Below are 15,648 nucleotides of genomic sequence, written 5' to 3'. Positions count from 1 at the left end.
ATAGTCTTTATTTGTCATAATCAGTGATAAATAGGATCTTCCAGAGCGTATCAAAACTCGCGCCTGAAGTGAGAATTGAACCCTCACACTACGGAAAATAGCAAAGCATCAAGTGCCAAGACCAATGGGTCATTATTTTGTCGCAGCACTGGTACGCCACACCGGACGAGAATTCTGGATTCGCGATTTCCTGGAGAAGATTACAGTCAGTTCAATACATTTAATTATAGCTCTGTCGAATCGCCAGTAACCAGCTACCTCAGCTTCCTAATGCGTACATTCAACTTGAATGTATAATCACTAAAGTAAAATCGCATAATGACCGTCTACAAAACCTGCCTACACTGTAGGATGGCGAAGTTTCCACAGGATGTGTTGCTTCCACTTAAGGGGACCACACCGTGGTTCAGGTCGAAAAAAATAGATTTTCTGTTTTCATCATATTTCGATAGATTAAGGTTTTATTTAAGTACTCTGAAAATCATTTTCCTACCACGTGTGTTTATGTGCCACGCAGACTTTTCTTTCACCCACTGTCAATTCGAAGCCATACGGAGATGCCATTATTAGTAAAATAGAATGTGTAGAACATGTTCAAAAACGTTTGGTAACAAGGCTGAGAAAACTAACTGTTGATATGAGAGGAAAAAATTTAGAAGATGGAAAATTGTTGACCGGATAGGGTCGGTTAATTAAAACTGAAATAGAAAACTGGCAGGTATACTATGGGCAGGCAATTAGGAGACATAAAGAAAATCTGGAGGCGAATAAGAGATGTTTGCCCCATATTCTTCCATAAGTCCTCTACTGATGATAAGCCATGTCATGGATTGTGTCCATCCGGAGAAAATTCGTGGTGCAAATACAATAGGGCTCAGGCAACTGGAGTAACTTATTCTCACCAGCATTCACTTCCTGCTGCTGTTATTACAGCAATTAAACCTATTTTCAGAGACTTGGCTCATACTGACCTTCTAAGGAAGTTTCTGCAAGGGCAGGCGCAGGACCCAAATAAATGTTTCAACAGCATAATTTGGAACCGCCTTCCTAAAACTGTGTTTGTAGGCATGCATACAATGAAACTAGGAGTTCATGATGCTCTTATTACATTCAATTGTGGTAATATTGGGAAGTGTTGGGTACTGAAAAAGCTGGGAATTAATCCTGGTGATAATATGATCACTGGGCTCCAACATTGCGATAAAATGGTGACAGCCGATGCAGACAGGTATGAATGTAATATGGCCAAGAAAGCAAGACAAACATCCAGGGAGGTGAAAAAGAACCTGGAAGACCTGCTACAGCCCAAAGAAGGCCCATCATACGCTGAAGGACAGTTTTAATTGACTGTAAGTAACAAATTTCAAAAGTTTTTTTCATTAAAGTCAATTTCTCGCAAACTAAAATTTTCAGAACGTATGCACCGTTATATCAGAAACTCTCGTAGATAAATAAATGAAATTTTCAGAGACTCTGCATAACATAAAAAGCCACCTCTGGTACTACAGTCATTAATATTCCCCCATTAGGAGGTTCAAAAAAAATATTTTCTGCAAAAAAAAATTAATATTTTTTGTTAATAAATTTAAAAAGCATTTCTTAAAAACCATAAAATGGATAAAGTAGATTTTAGTACAGTTGACTCTATTAGCATCATGTAACATACAGTATAAATACTAAGGTCCTGCATCAAATAATTTTTTGAGAAATGGATCAAATACTTGCCTGAATTAATATGGGGCAGGGTGTGGTTCCCTTAAGCTACTCTCTGTGGTAAACACAGCGCAGTGCAAAAGAAAAGCTGACTCATTGAACCAAAAGCTTCCATAATTTAGTAAGCTACTAGTGCAACTCGTCGGTCTGGGAACGGTATCCATCTATTGGAAGCTGAGAAAAAATGTACTTCATTTTTTAGCCAGCCAGTAACACTAAAATCTCGGGAAACGTTTCCGCGAAGAGATAGTGGATGTCTGTACTGCTAGGAATAAGTTCTCCTCCGCCGTCGTATGGTCGTCTGGCGCTAACCAGCATTAGCCCAGGGATTGGCTACGGATTCCACCTTGACCTATAGTTTGCAGTGGACGTTTGTACACTCGCAGTGGCAAACATGAGGTTATTTAATATCGTAGTTTCGTCTTCAGCGTGACTTATATGTGTGTACACCATGCAGTGACAACATCGTTGTAAACAGTATGGCGCCAGGAATTCTAAGTGTGTAACCTACCACTGCATGATGAATTTACCAGGAAAAAGGAGATTGGTGCACAGGTTTGTGGCAATTTTGGACTTGATAGAAGGGGGAAGGCAGGAGGGCAGGCCGGTGTTGCCGAGCGGTTCTAGGCGCTACAATCTGGAACCGAGCGACCGCCACGGTCGCAGGTTCGAATGCTGCCTCGGGCATGGATGTCTGTGATGTCCTTAGGTTAGTTAGGTTTAGGTACTTCTAAGTTCTAGGGGACTGATGACCTCAGTAATTTTTTCTCCTCCAACTTCTGTAGCACAGACGCTATGGGTGTGACGTCGTTCTTGCCAGTTGGTGGAAACGAGGCACAGTCATTCTCTGTATTTTGTTCGTCGCCTCGGTTGTGCTGCTCGTCATAAAAGTACAGGTTATCACATTACCCCTCTACTCCCCTCCGCATCCGACTGTGGGTTTCTCGTTAATTATGATTTTGTACGCAAATTAATATTTTGTTACAAAAATATAATTCCTCGTTTTGGCTGTGGTAACGAGGCGTTTTAAAGAAGGTTTGGCACCAGTACATAACCAAAACTACTTGATCTCAATCCTGAAGTGTTAGACATGTCCAAAACCAGTTAACAGACCTGCAGATATTATTGATCAGCTCATTTGTAACTGAAAAAATTGGACTCGTGCAAATAGAGAAGAACCAGAACGCTAGATAAACATGTTAAATTATGTCCTCACAGCTGATTGATTTTAGAACCTTGAGGTCGCGGTCGCGAGCATTAACGAAGACGTAGTGTGTAGTCCTACTCCTGCAATGCTGGGGGACTATCCAGGTGTTGCCCGTTATTGTTGCCAAACTTCCAAAACTTTTAACGGTAGTGCATACTGGTAGATCTCAGCTGCGGTTCGGTCCGAATTACGTAAGTACCGTACTGTGAATTATACTATTCAGCACATCCTGCATAGAGACAATCATTACCCCACGAATATGCTTTTTCAAATAAATAACTATTTATTTACGCACTTTATATCATATATAATAATTTAGTTTAATGAATGGACTAATTTACAGTTCCAGGGTAGAAATATCAAAACTACGATTTTTTTTACTTTGAAAGTCGAAAAGCGATTGCGATAAACCGTCTTGCTTCAGTAGTAGATGTAGGCACGGCTTTCTGTTATATTATCTGATGATGACCATTTAATTTGTCGAAACTAGTAATCGAAGCACACTTCCTTCCGATCTTGACAAACAAAAAGATCTCACAAAGAAGACAACAACATTATTTAAAGATCACCTCCTGTTACGCTGGCAACGTCAGATAATTTATACGCTAAATCTGTAGATATTTGCAAAACAAATCGTATCGTCAGCTGTCAACTGAAATAAGATTCACTGTTCAGGTTCTGTGTGTCAGTGTAAGTCTAACAATCAGATGATTGCAATTTTACTGACCAGTTGTTATATAAACGAACAGCCAGTTCACTGCAATATACTTTCCATTGCTCTGAATTTTACTAACCAGTAGTTTTAATATAGGTGTTATACTCTGGTTCATGTTCGTTTTTATGTGGGCTACAGCAGTCACAAAAGAGTGACTGAAGAGACGATGTCCTGCCAGACTAATATTCGCAAATCAATTATATTGTCTTAAAGCACAAATATATAGTCACTAGGTGAATTACAGCTCTAGCAGCATTTTACATAATGAGGCAACTTACTTGTCTCAAAAAGCGATAAAATCGTGATATTTGGCGGATTAACAGTCTATTCGCCTCTGCTAAAACGAGGAACTTTCATCTGCTGCAGTAACATGATAGCGGATATGTATCCTCAGTAAGTCTTGAGTAACAACGTGTCTTCAGTAATTGACACTTTGGTGTTTACCTTTTGCTATTAGTTTATGCTATATGAACTTTTCCAATACTATAATTCAATACTTCAAATTCCTGTCTGTCTGCAGCTCACCCGCAAAGCACTCGCTCTACCTCGCATGATGTGTTTGTTAGCATAACTGTTAGAAAGCGAGATGCTGGCCCATTTAGATGTTTTCAAAGCTATAAATATAGTAAACTATTCTTACCGTACGAACGGCTCAGCTCAACAGTTTTACATAAGAGCTTTTATATTTGACAATTATCGTGACGCAATTATACGAGGGCTATTCAGAAAGTAGGGAACGTTTTGGCATTAAAGAAAACTAAGTACAATAAATACATATTATTATATATATCTGAAAGAGCGACTGACATACTACTTTTCCCCATAGTCACCAAACACATTGAGGCACCTATAGCGGTGGACAAGACCTGAAATACCTTCGTCGTAAAATTCTGCCGCCTGAGACTTCAGCCCGTGAGTCACGCCCGCCTGGAGTTCCGACTCGTCATCAAAGCGCTGTGTTGCAAGCCAATTCTTCATCTTGGGAAACAAGTGGAAGTCACTTGATGCAAGACCGGGGCTGTAGGGCCGATGATGGAAAATTTCCCATTTGGATGAATTAATGAGTTCTTTAGTGCGGTTTGCCGTATAAGGTCGGGCATTGTCGTGCAAAAACAGAATTTTGGACATCTGCTTTCCTCGTCGTTTGTTTTGAACTGCTCTTCTAAAGCTGTGCAAAGTTTGACAGTACCGGATAGAATTCATGGTTGCTCCACGTTCGAGAAAATCAATATGAAGTACATCTTGCCTATCCCAAAACAATGTCGCCATCAGCTTCCTTGCTAATAAGGTTTGCAAACATTTTCTTGCTTTTTTTTTTGGGGGGGGGGGGGGACCTTGTGTGCCCCCACGCCATGGACTGTACTCTTGTCTCGCAATTGACGTGTTTCACCCAAGTCTCGTCACCGGTTACCATTCGATCCAGTAATGAATCACCATGTTTGTGGCAGGCATCCAGAAATGTCAACGTTGCCCCCATTCGCTGTTCTTTATGGGGTCTGCAAGCATTTTGGGCACCTATAGTGCACAAAATTTGTGGTAGCCAAGCTCTTGAGTGACAATTCCTAACAACAAAGCCCGTCAAACTTGTGGAAAAGAGAGAAAAAGCTCCGTTATTGTGAAGCGACCGTTGTTACGAATTGTTTCATCAACTGTAGCGACAACATCGTCAGTCACAGCGCTCGGGCATCCACTCTTCTCTTATCATCAACGTTGGTCCGGCCATTTATAAACCGAATGCACCATTTACGGACGGAACATTCAATCATTACGTTGTTTCCGTATACTTCGCACAGTTCACGATAAATTTCTATAGGTTTCAGTTTTTTTGCCAACAAAACCCGTATCACACACCGCACCTCATAACTGGCGGGATTTTCAATTGCAGTGCACGAAAAAACCAGACGCGCAGAGACGTTCCGCTGTCACGAACGGATGCCGACTGATCTGCCGAGCACCCACATACCAAAATATGCGAGTATGCCATCGCCGCGAGCCTAGCAGCTACTTTCTGAGTAGTCCTCGTATCTTGATTCGCAATTACACATATAAACATACAATAACACAATTACGTAAATCACAAGATACTTTAGCTAGATTTACAATGTTTCCATTATGTTATACGCACTTAGACAATTGTAATTATCAGGTAGAATCGGTGTAAGCTCAGTGGTATAGTCTGTATGTTCGATGAAAGAAGTCTGCCCTCAAGGTGATAGCCAGCACATCTAGCATGATCTGGGTAGCAGCTCTAACGCGAGATTTTGAGAGCCATCCAAAAACAGGTTTCTGCTGTTGGAAAATCTGAGACTTGGAAAAATCACGTGATTCATTTGGCGACTCTGTGATTGTAAACTCACTTTCGGAACTAGAGCCGAATTATTCTTCGAAACTCATTGGCTACTTTCTTGCGACTTTGATAAAACTTTCTGAACGTAGTAAGTGACAATAAGAAAATTAAATTTTGTGGCTGCAAGAAAGCAATTTTACTCGTAAAGTGCTACAATTTCTCTTGTCTTTTGGTTTGTGGACAATATGCTATTCATCCTGCTTTAACTGGTACTGCAGCATTGAGAGAATGTTGTACGCATCGGTGCTTCACTACCTATGTGATATCGTGTTTGTTCATGCGGATTCAACTTTTACTACAGCGTGGGACATAGCTGAAAATGTGGTATACTTAAAGTCATTTGTATTTTCCCTTCTCTGATACAGCGGAAAAGAAGCGGAATGAAATTCAGTAACGCCATCTGCAGAAAATCTGTGAGTTCGTACTGAAGTTTTTTGTTGACTAAGCAGGCGATTTTCTTGAATCATCAACTGAATGTTGGAATGTGCCACATTTAATTAATTGTCACTATAACTTGTTGCTACTGTTGTTATTTGCTCGTTTTTAGAAAGACTTATGCCGATTATTTTCGGTATTTCTTGAATGTGAAGTTGGTAAAATGGGAGTATTTGATATTTATCTTGTGCGGTATTCTCCTTTACATTTGCTGCACACGGAATCATAAAAGCTGATAACGCCGAGCAGATACTACATGTGTAAATCTACAAACATTTGTGGTGATTTATCACCGTAACGACAAAGCAGCTCACACCGCAGCATGTTGCCCCACTTTATGACGAGTAAATGCGATGAAGCCACCAGAAAGCCGCGAATGCGTGCTCCTTATTAGACTAGAATGGTTTGCCGTTGTTTCATCTGTTGGCTCCACTGGATTAACTGAAAATGGCCGAAAAGGTTTCATGCCACTGGGATTCTGGTGCATCTATAAAGAAACATGAAAACGTTGAAATACTCTTCTTCTTGTTTTTGGATCAAAATACTAGTGTTGTTGGCTAATAACAATTTGTAAGACGTGTGACACAGAAAGAAAAGATGATAAGTCCCCTAGCAACCATGATTTTGGTTGTCGTATGAGTAGACATAGTTGAGTGCTTTGAGAATACCGAGCTACTTTCTAAATTTTCATCTACAAGCCTACAGGAACAAGCTGATGGGGAAGAAATTCATCCTGATTTGTTTATGTAATTTCACTTAACAAGTGAACGAGCTGTGAGAGGTTCAGTGAGTTAAACGAGTTGGAAGCTTAGTGAACGCAAGATGGATATATTCAGTACTGCCATTAATGATATTATGCTATATTTTTCATCTTTTCTCTAGTTGCTATGAGGTTTTCCGTGAACTGTTGTAATATTCACGGTATAAAGCAGTGGTTTTAGGGACAAAGGCTTATGGGTGATACAAAAGCCGATAATACTGCATCGACGGCTTTGCCTGGTGAAAATGAATAGATCATAAATTAATTCAAGGGCCGTTTTGAGCTCGAGGGATCAAGGAGCAGGTTGTTTAACTCGTCGAGGGTAAACTAGAGGTTCTTGGGACGCAAGACATCGTAATACAACAGGTTATGTAAGACAGAAATGTGTGATCCTTGAGGAATTGCCAGATTTATTTCTAGTACGGTAAGTCAATAAGCATTTGTTATTATTCTGTATGTGGGATCATAATTTATAAGAAACCCACTTTGGGGTTGAGGTTGGGTTGAGTAGTGGTGATGTATGAGGTTCATGATATTGTGATAGTTTGTTACCCTAGGTTATCAGCTCAAAGATAAGGTGTTTGTCTGCTACATAGAAATTAAATCGTCTAGGATAGGGTGTCTTGTTGTGATGAACTATTATGTGAGAGGGTTGTGATGTGTGTCGGCAGCAAAGGTGATGCTGCTGTTCGAACACCACTGACAAAGATCTCATAGCAGAAATTAAATTTCGGTTATAATCTTGTTGATAACGAGCACTGTTAAACAACCTCGGTAGTTTGCCTTAATGAACCAGCAGAGCGTTGGTAGTCTGTACACACTCTGACACCATCTGACTATCCGTACCGTAGCAGTCGTACCTCTAGACGTTCCTGTGGGTCATTGACTGTAAACGCCACTTCACGTCACTTATTTAATTTATTTTTATTTAGGACTTGGTGTCATTCAGCCCTTCGTTAGAAAGAACAATAATTATTTTCCTATTTAAACTCGATTTAGCAGTCCATTCTAACAATTACTCCTCGACAATTGTCACGAATATTCTGATAACCCACAATGTAAAGCAGAAATAAAATCATGACAGCCATTAAGAAGAACGCCATCCATTTCATTTCCCCTGCTGTTAATATATGTTGTTTCTGATAACACATATTTTTGCTAACTAATTCCGTATTTATGGTATCCGTCAATTTGCAAGACGCTTCCGCTGCGTCTTCGAAGCTCAAGCTGTACTCCTGGATTGCTGGCCTTCTCAAGAAACTCATCGGCTGTATAAACGTATCCCTTCATAAAGTGACTTGGCAACATTGTAGATTAAATATGGCAACAGTGTGATGATCGAGATACCACCTGGAATGACTCAGAATTATCCTGCTAATTTCCCTTGATGTTATCTATGTATTTCAGTTAAATATTCTCGACGATTTTCACTTATGGTGTGTCATCTAACGATCACATGTATTTTTCTAGTCCAGTAAGGCCATTCCACGCAGAGACTACAACTAATTTCTCCAAAGCGAATTATCTCCCATAGCTATCACTTACACTATAATGGAGCAGCAAGTGCTGCAGTAGAACGCTAGGTCAGTGGAAATGACGTAGCTCACAAATGCCGAGGTTGTATTGGTTTGGGTTTCTTATCTCTCAGGAAACTGACATTTTAACTCTAATGTTACAGAGCAGTTCTGCTTGCTGAATGCGGAAAATAATTCACTTTAAAATTACCTTACATTGCATGAGGAAGCTATAATTCAATTCATTTCTTCAACTGTACTCACCCCTTACAGGACACACACGTTTAACCTTTCTTCCTTGCCCCTTCTATTAATTCCAATAGTGCCATAAAACTGTGCACCAATCTTCTTTATACGGTAAATTCTGCCTGACTTGCTAGATTACGCACTTAGTTTTCCTCACGTCATATGCTGTGACAGTACTGGTTACAGCACTGTTGTTACTGAATGGTGTACACTGTTTATAGAAAATATTTGACGCTGAACAAGAAACTACAGTATTAAATAATGTCATGTTTGCCAATGTGAGTGCACAAATGTCCGCTGTAGATCATGGTCTCATGGCGGGATCCGTCGCCATCTCTTGGACTGATGCTGGGTAGGGTCCGGCGGACGTAAGCCGGAGGAGGGGAAATTATTCCGATCAGGGCAGGCAGCCACGAACTCTTCGCGGAAGCGGTTTCCCGAGGTTTTCCTGTTACTGGTTGACCATAAAATGAAATAAATTATTTCTGAACTTCCAGCAGACTGATACCGTTAGCAGACCGACGAGCTGTGTTTTACTAAATTACGAAAACATTGGCATCAACACTTAGCTTTTCTTTTCCACTGTGCGACGCTTACCATGGAGATTAGCTTAAGTGGAAGGAACAATTCCTGTGAAAAATTCCAAATCGTACAGTGTTGGAAGTTTGTGCAGATAGATACCATGTGACGTTAATTAAGTGTTTACAAAATAAAACTAAATGTACGCAATGGTTAGCTGAGGCATTTGGTTGATGGTGACTCGATCGGGCAAGAATTGAATGTAATGAACCGTCTATAATCTACTCCAGGAGGTCACGAAGCCAGAATTCTCATCTAGTGTGACGCACCAGTGCTACGATAAAATAATAGCCCAGCCATATGCAGATTTCAATGGTCTGGGGCTTGATGCTTAGTTATTATCCGTAGGGTAATGGTTCAATTCGCATTTCAGGCGAAACTTTTAACAGGCACCGTTAGATCGTATTCGTTGTTTGCTCAAGTTTCCTAACCACTGAAGTTCTCCACGTAAAGACCTTGTCAGTTTTCAAATCCTGGTTCCGTACAAAAGTTGATGGAAATGTATTTTGGCTTTAACGTCTCTTCGTTCATTGTCAATAAAGATTTGTGACGATTTCGACACCCAGAGAGATACTGATACTTTTGCCATTCCCAGCTACTGGTGAAAAACAATTCTTTAGTTAATGTGTCCGCTATGGCGGACGGAGAAAGGGTGACATGAAAAGCACATAAACACTGGCAAAAAGTTCATTCCTGGCTATGAGAAGTCTACTAGTGTCAAAAAAGGCCTTAATTTGAGGAGGAAATCTCTGAGAATGAACGTCTGGAGTACAGCATTGTATAGTAGTGAAACATGGACTGTGGGAAAACCGCAATAGAATAGAAGAGAATAGAAGCATATGAGATGTGGTGCTACAGACGAATATTGAAAATTAGTTGGAGTGATAAGGTAAAGAATGAGGGGGTTCTGTACAGAATCGGGGAGGAAAGGAATATGTGGAAAATACGGACAAGGAGAAGGAAGAGGGTGAAAGGACATGTGTTAAGACATGATGGTACCAGAGGGCGCTGTAGAGATTAAAAACTGCAGAGGAAGAAGAGATTTGGAATACATCCAGCAAATAATTGAGTACGTAGGTTGCAAGTGTTTGTCTGAGTTGAACAGATTCGCACAGAAGAGGAATTCGTGGCGGGCCGCTTCACTCCTGCGAAAAAAAAAAAAAAAAAAAAACTTGGCTCCATTCCTTCGTGGGGTCTGCGCCATACTCGAACCATACCATCAGCGCTACAGGAGATGTTTTGCTGTTAGCAAAGCCACTCGAGTCGGTTGTCTGCTGCCGTAGCCCATAACGCCGAATTTCAACGCACTGTCCTAAATTACACGCTCGGCGTACCTCTCACATTGATTTCTGCTGTTATTTCACAAAACGTTGCTTCTCTGTAAGCATTGACAATTCTACGCAAACGCCGTAGGCCGAGGCGTTGTCAATGGTGACCATTACTGTCAGAAATTTGGTATTGTCGGCGCACTTTGGGCACTGTCGATCTCGGAATATTGATTTCCCTAACGATTTCCAATATTTGAATGACCCACGCGTTAACTCCAAGTACCATTCCGCTCACAAAGCCTGTTAATTCCCGTCGTGCGGCCATAGTCACGTTCGCCTAGGGGCTGCTCATTTTATACTTTGCGTGGGCGAACTTTAATTTGTAGCACCATATCTCATGTTCATACGTTTTATCAAGGAATTTGCAAATTGAAGTAGCGTCGGCGAGCCTGAGGGTCATACTTTGGTGACGCCTGCTCTAGAGGGGATCCCAGCAAGTGCAGCGGTACTGATTTACACTACTGGCCATTAAAATTGCTACACCAAGAAGAAATGCAGATGATAACCGGGTTTTCAATGGACAAATATATTATAATAGAACTGACATGTGATTACATTTTGACGCAATTTGGGTGCAAAGATCCTGAGAAATCAGTACCCAGAACACCCACCTCTGGCCGTAATAACGGCCTTGATACACCTGGGCATTGAGTCAAACAGAGCTTGGATGGCATGTACATTTACAGCAGCTTATGTAGCTTCAACACGATACCTCAGTTCATCAAGAGTAGTGACTTGGCGTATTGTGACGAGCCAGTTGCTCGGCCAGCATTGACCAGACGTATTCAGTTGGTGAGAGATCTGGAGAATGTGCTGGCCAGGGCAGCAGTCGAACATTTTCTGTATGCAGAAAGGAGAGTACAGGACCTGCAACATGCGGTCGTGCATTATCCACCTGAAATGTAGGATTTCGCAGGGATCGAATGAAGGGTAGAGCCACGGGTCGCAACACATCTGAAATGTAACGTCAACTGTTTAAAGAACCGTCAATGCGAAGAAGGTTTGACCGCGACGTGTAACCAGTGGCACCCCATACTACCACACCAAGTGATACGCCAATATGGCGATGACGAATACACGCTTCGGATGTGCGTTCACCGCGATGTCGCTAAACACGGATGCGACCATCACGATGCTGTAAACAGAACCTGATTATTCAGATGGCTCTGAACACTATGGGACTTAACATCTAAAACTTAGAACTACTGAAACCTAAATAACCTAAAGACATCACACACATCCATGCCCGAGGCAGGATTCGAACCTGCGACCGCAGTGGTCGCGCGCCTCGAGACTGAAGTGCCTAGAACCGCTCGGCCGTAGCTGCCGGCTAAACAGAACCTGGATTCATCCGAATAATGGCGTTTTGAGATTAGTGAACCCAGGTTCGTCGTTGAGTATACTATCGCAGGCGCTCCTGTCTGTGATGCAGGGTCAAGGGTAGCCGCAGGCACGGTCTCCGAGCTGATAGTCCATGCTGCTGCAAACGTCGTCGAACTGTTCGTGCAGATTGTTGTTGTGGTGTCACCGCCAGACACCACACTTGCTAGGTGGTAGCCTTTAAATCGGCAGCGGTCCGTTAGTATACGTCGGACCCCAGTTGTACAGCCGAATTTGCTAGCGATGGTCCACTGTTTACATACGCCACTGTCTGCAGAGATGACGGTTTAGCATAGCCTCCAGCTACGTCATTTGCTACGACCTAGCAAGGTGCCATATTCAGTTACTATATTCTGAACGGATAATATGTGAATCATGTAGCGTCAGAAGCGACGTTTATCATTAATGGATTAAAGTTAAGTATCAAACTAATTACGTCCGCTTTCTGAATTCTAACTCCTTGTAATGTTCCAGACCTCTCGTCCGTATAGTTCTTCCCTCCTCTCGCCAGCCTGCGTGAGCTAAGATTTCGGACTCCACTTGTAACACGGTGTTGGCTCTTCTGCCAACACAACAGTTGTCTGGCAAACGTCCCCATTTGTTGACTCAGGGATCGAGACGTGGCTGCACGATCCGTTACAGCCATGCGGATAAGATGCCTGTCATTTCACTGCTAGTGATACGAGGCCGTTGGGCTCCAGCACGGTGTTCCGTGTTACACTTCTGAACCCACCGATTCCGTATTCTGCTAACAGTCATTGGATCTCTAGCAACGCGAGTGGCAATGGTGCAATACGATAAACCGCAATAGCGACAGGCTACAATCCGACCTTTATCAAAGTCGTGATGGTGCGCATTTCTCCTCGTTACACAAGGCATCAACATTTCACCAGGCAACGCCGGTCAACTGCTGTTTGTGTTAGAGAAATCGGTTGGAAAACTTCCTCATGTAAGCGCGTTGTAGGTGCCGCCACCGGCGCCAGCCTTGTGTGAATGCTCTGGAAAGCTAATCATTTGCATATCATAGGATCGTGTTCATGCCGGTTAAATTTCTCGTCTGTAGCACGTCATCTTCGTGGTGTAGCAATTTTAATGAGCAGTAGTGTACTTCGCCCTATCACTGCAGGTGCTGGCGAGCGGGCGCGCACTGACCTCGGCGGCGTCGTGGCGGCGGCGGCGGCGCTTCCTGGCGAGGGCGCCGTGCAGCGCGCAGGCGGCCAGCAGCCCGGCGGCCAGCACCAGCAGCGCCGCGACGGCGACGCCGGCCGCCAGCACGCGGCCCGACAGCGCGGCGGCCGGGGGCGGCGCCGCGGCGCGCCGGCGCACCTCCAGCGTCACGGCGCCCAGCGCGCGGCCCGCGCGGTTCTCGCCCACGCACTGGTACGAGCCCGCGTCCGACGCCTCCAGCCGCAGCACGGTCAGCGCGCCCCCGGACGCGTTCACCACGTACCGGCCCGGCGACGACCTGCCGGCGAAACGGCGCTGCACTGCACTCACTACAGGACATACCATAGCACAACACCTGCTGCAATTCCTCTCAAAACCTAATACTGAAACTAATACAATGAAGGCTTTCACGACCGGATGGTACTATTGTTGATAATTCTTCCGGGTTATATGGCCGTGGTCCATGGAATTCTTCTATTCCCAACGTTTCGTCCAATACTACGTTGGACATCTTCAGAGGTATGGCTGCTCCTGCTGAGTTCTGCCGACATATTGAAACTACCGATGCGATCTGATAAGTGAGAGATCACATATTACCCTCCCCCCCCCCAAAAAAAAAGCAAAACCAAAATGTGTTACCTAGGAAAGCGGTCTAATTTAACTGACTGAGACTCACGTTTAGTACTACACGATACAGCTGTTCAATAAGCAACATGATACACTTTACTGAGATGTTTGTGATATTATTACGTGACTACATGTATGAAAAAATAATGAACCGTATATCCACTGACGTTAAACACTACGTGTCTTTGACATTATTAGAAAATTGTATTAATTTGTAATAGTTTTTCACGAGGAAATTAGAAGAAATTAACAAAAAGGATTTCGGTTTTGTTCTGCAGATATTTTCTTGTAAAAATCATCCTTTGGCATATTCGAGAGAAATTACAAAGAAATATCAGTACAGAATATAGCATAACATGCTAGGAAACCAATTCAACCTATACTGGGTGTTACAAAAAGGTACGGTCAAACTTTCAGGAAACATTCCTCACACAAAAATAAAGAAAAGATGTTATGTGGACATGTGTGTCATTCTCAATGGAGAGAAGTCTTCCGAAGTAAGAGTGATTTCAGGTGTGCCGCAGGGGAGTGTCATAGGACCGTTGCTATTCACAATATACATAAAAGACCTGGTGGATGACATCGGAAGTTCACTGAGGCTTTTTGCAGATGATGCTGTGGTGTATCGAGAGGTTGCAACAATGGAAAATTGTACTGAAATGCAGGAGGATCTGCAGCGAATTGACGCATGGTGCACGGAATGGCAATTGAATCTCAATGTAGCGAAGTGTAATGTGATGCGAATACATAGAAAGATAGGTCCCTTATCATTTAGCTACAAAATAGCAGGTCAGCAACTGGAAGCAGTTAATTCCATAAATTATCTGGGAGTACGCATTAGGAGTGATTTAAAATGGAATGATCATATAAAGTTGATCGTCGGTAAAGCAGATGCCAGACTGAGATTCATTGGAAGAATCCTAAGGAAGTGCAATCCGACAACAAAGGAAGTAGGTTACAGTACGCTTGTTCGCCCAATGCTTGAATACTGCTCAGCAGTGTGGGATCCGCACCAGGTAGGGTTGATAGAAGAGATAGAGAAGATTCAACGGAGAGCAGCGCGCTTCGTTACAGGATCATTTAGTAATTGCGAAAGCGTTACGGAGATGATAGATAAACTCCAGTGGAAGACTCTGCAGGAGAGACGCTCAGTAGCTCGGTACGGGCTTTTGTTGAAGTTTCGAGAACATACCTTCACCGAAGAGTCAAGCAGTATATTGCTCCCTCCTACGTATATCTCGCGAAGAGACCATGAGGATAAAATCAGAGAGATTAGAGCCCACACAGAAGCATACCGACAATCCTTCTTTCCACGTACAATACGAGACTGGAATAGAAGGGAGAACCGATAGAGGTACTCAGGGTACCCTCCGCCACACACCGTCAGGTGGCTTGCGGAGTACGGATGTAGATGTAGATGTAGATGTGTCCGGAAACGCTTAATTTCCATATTAGAGCTCATTTTAGTTTCGTCAGTATGTTCTTCCACCTAAGCTCAATGGAGCACATTATCATGATTTCATACAGGATACTCTACATGTGCTGCTAGAACATGTGCCTTTACAAGTACGACACAACATGTGGTTAATCTACGATGGAGCTCCTGCACATTTCAGTCGAAGTGTTCGTA

The 15,648-nt window shown here is 42.8% G+C and overlaps 2 protein-coding genes across 2 annotated transcripts in view; both read right to left on the bottom strand.

Annotated features, from left to right (window-relative positions):
• The window catches only part of LOC126278469 (coiled-coil and C2 domain-containing protein 1-like), a 164,892-nt gene extending 151,443 nt beyond the window's left edge, over positions 1-13,449 (bottom strand). Inside the window, exon 1 of the mRNA XM_049978613.1 lies at positions 13,377-13,449. The gene's annotated coding sequence lies outside the window, so the exon portion shown is untranslated. The remainder of the gene's footprint in view (positions 1-13,376) is intronic.
• A 74-nt stretch (positions 13,450-13,523) lies between these two features.
• LOC126278736 (chondroadherin-like protein) overlaps positions 13,524-15,648 on the bottom strand; it is a gene marked incomplete at both ends in the record, with an annotated part of 64,105 nt that continues 61,980 nt past the window's right edge. The window contains one exon of the mRNA XM_049979013.1: positions 13,524-13,689. Coding sequence (XP_049834970.1) covers positions 13,524-13,689 — 166 coding nt within the window. The remainder of the gene's footprint in view (positions 13,690-15,648) is intronic.

This window comes from Schistocerca gregaria, chromosome 6, assembly GCF_023897955.1.
Source record: "Schistocerca gregaria isolate iqSchGreg1 chromosome 6, iqSchGreg1.2, whole genome shotgun sequence".
Classification (NCBI taxonomy): Eukaryota; Metazoa; Arthropoda; class Insecta; order Orthoptera; family Acrididae; genus Schistocerca; species Schistocerca gregaria.
Note: the sequence above shows the minus strand (reverse complement) of the source record. Positions and strands in the feature narration are given on the sequence as shown.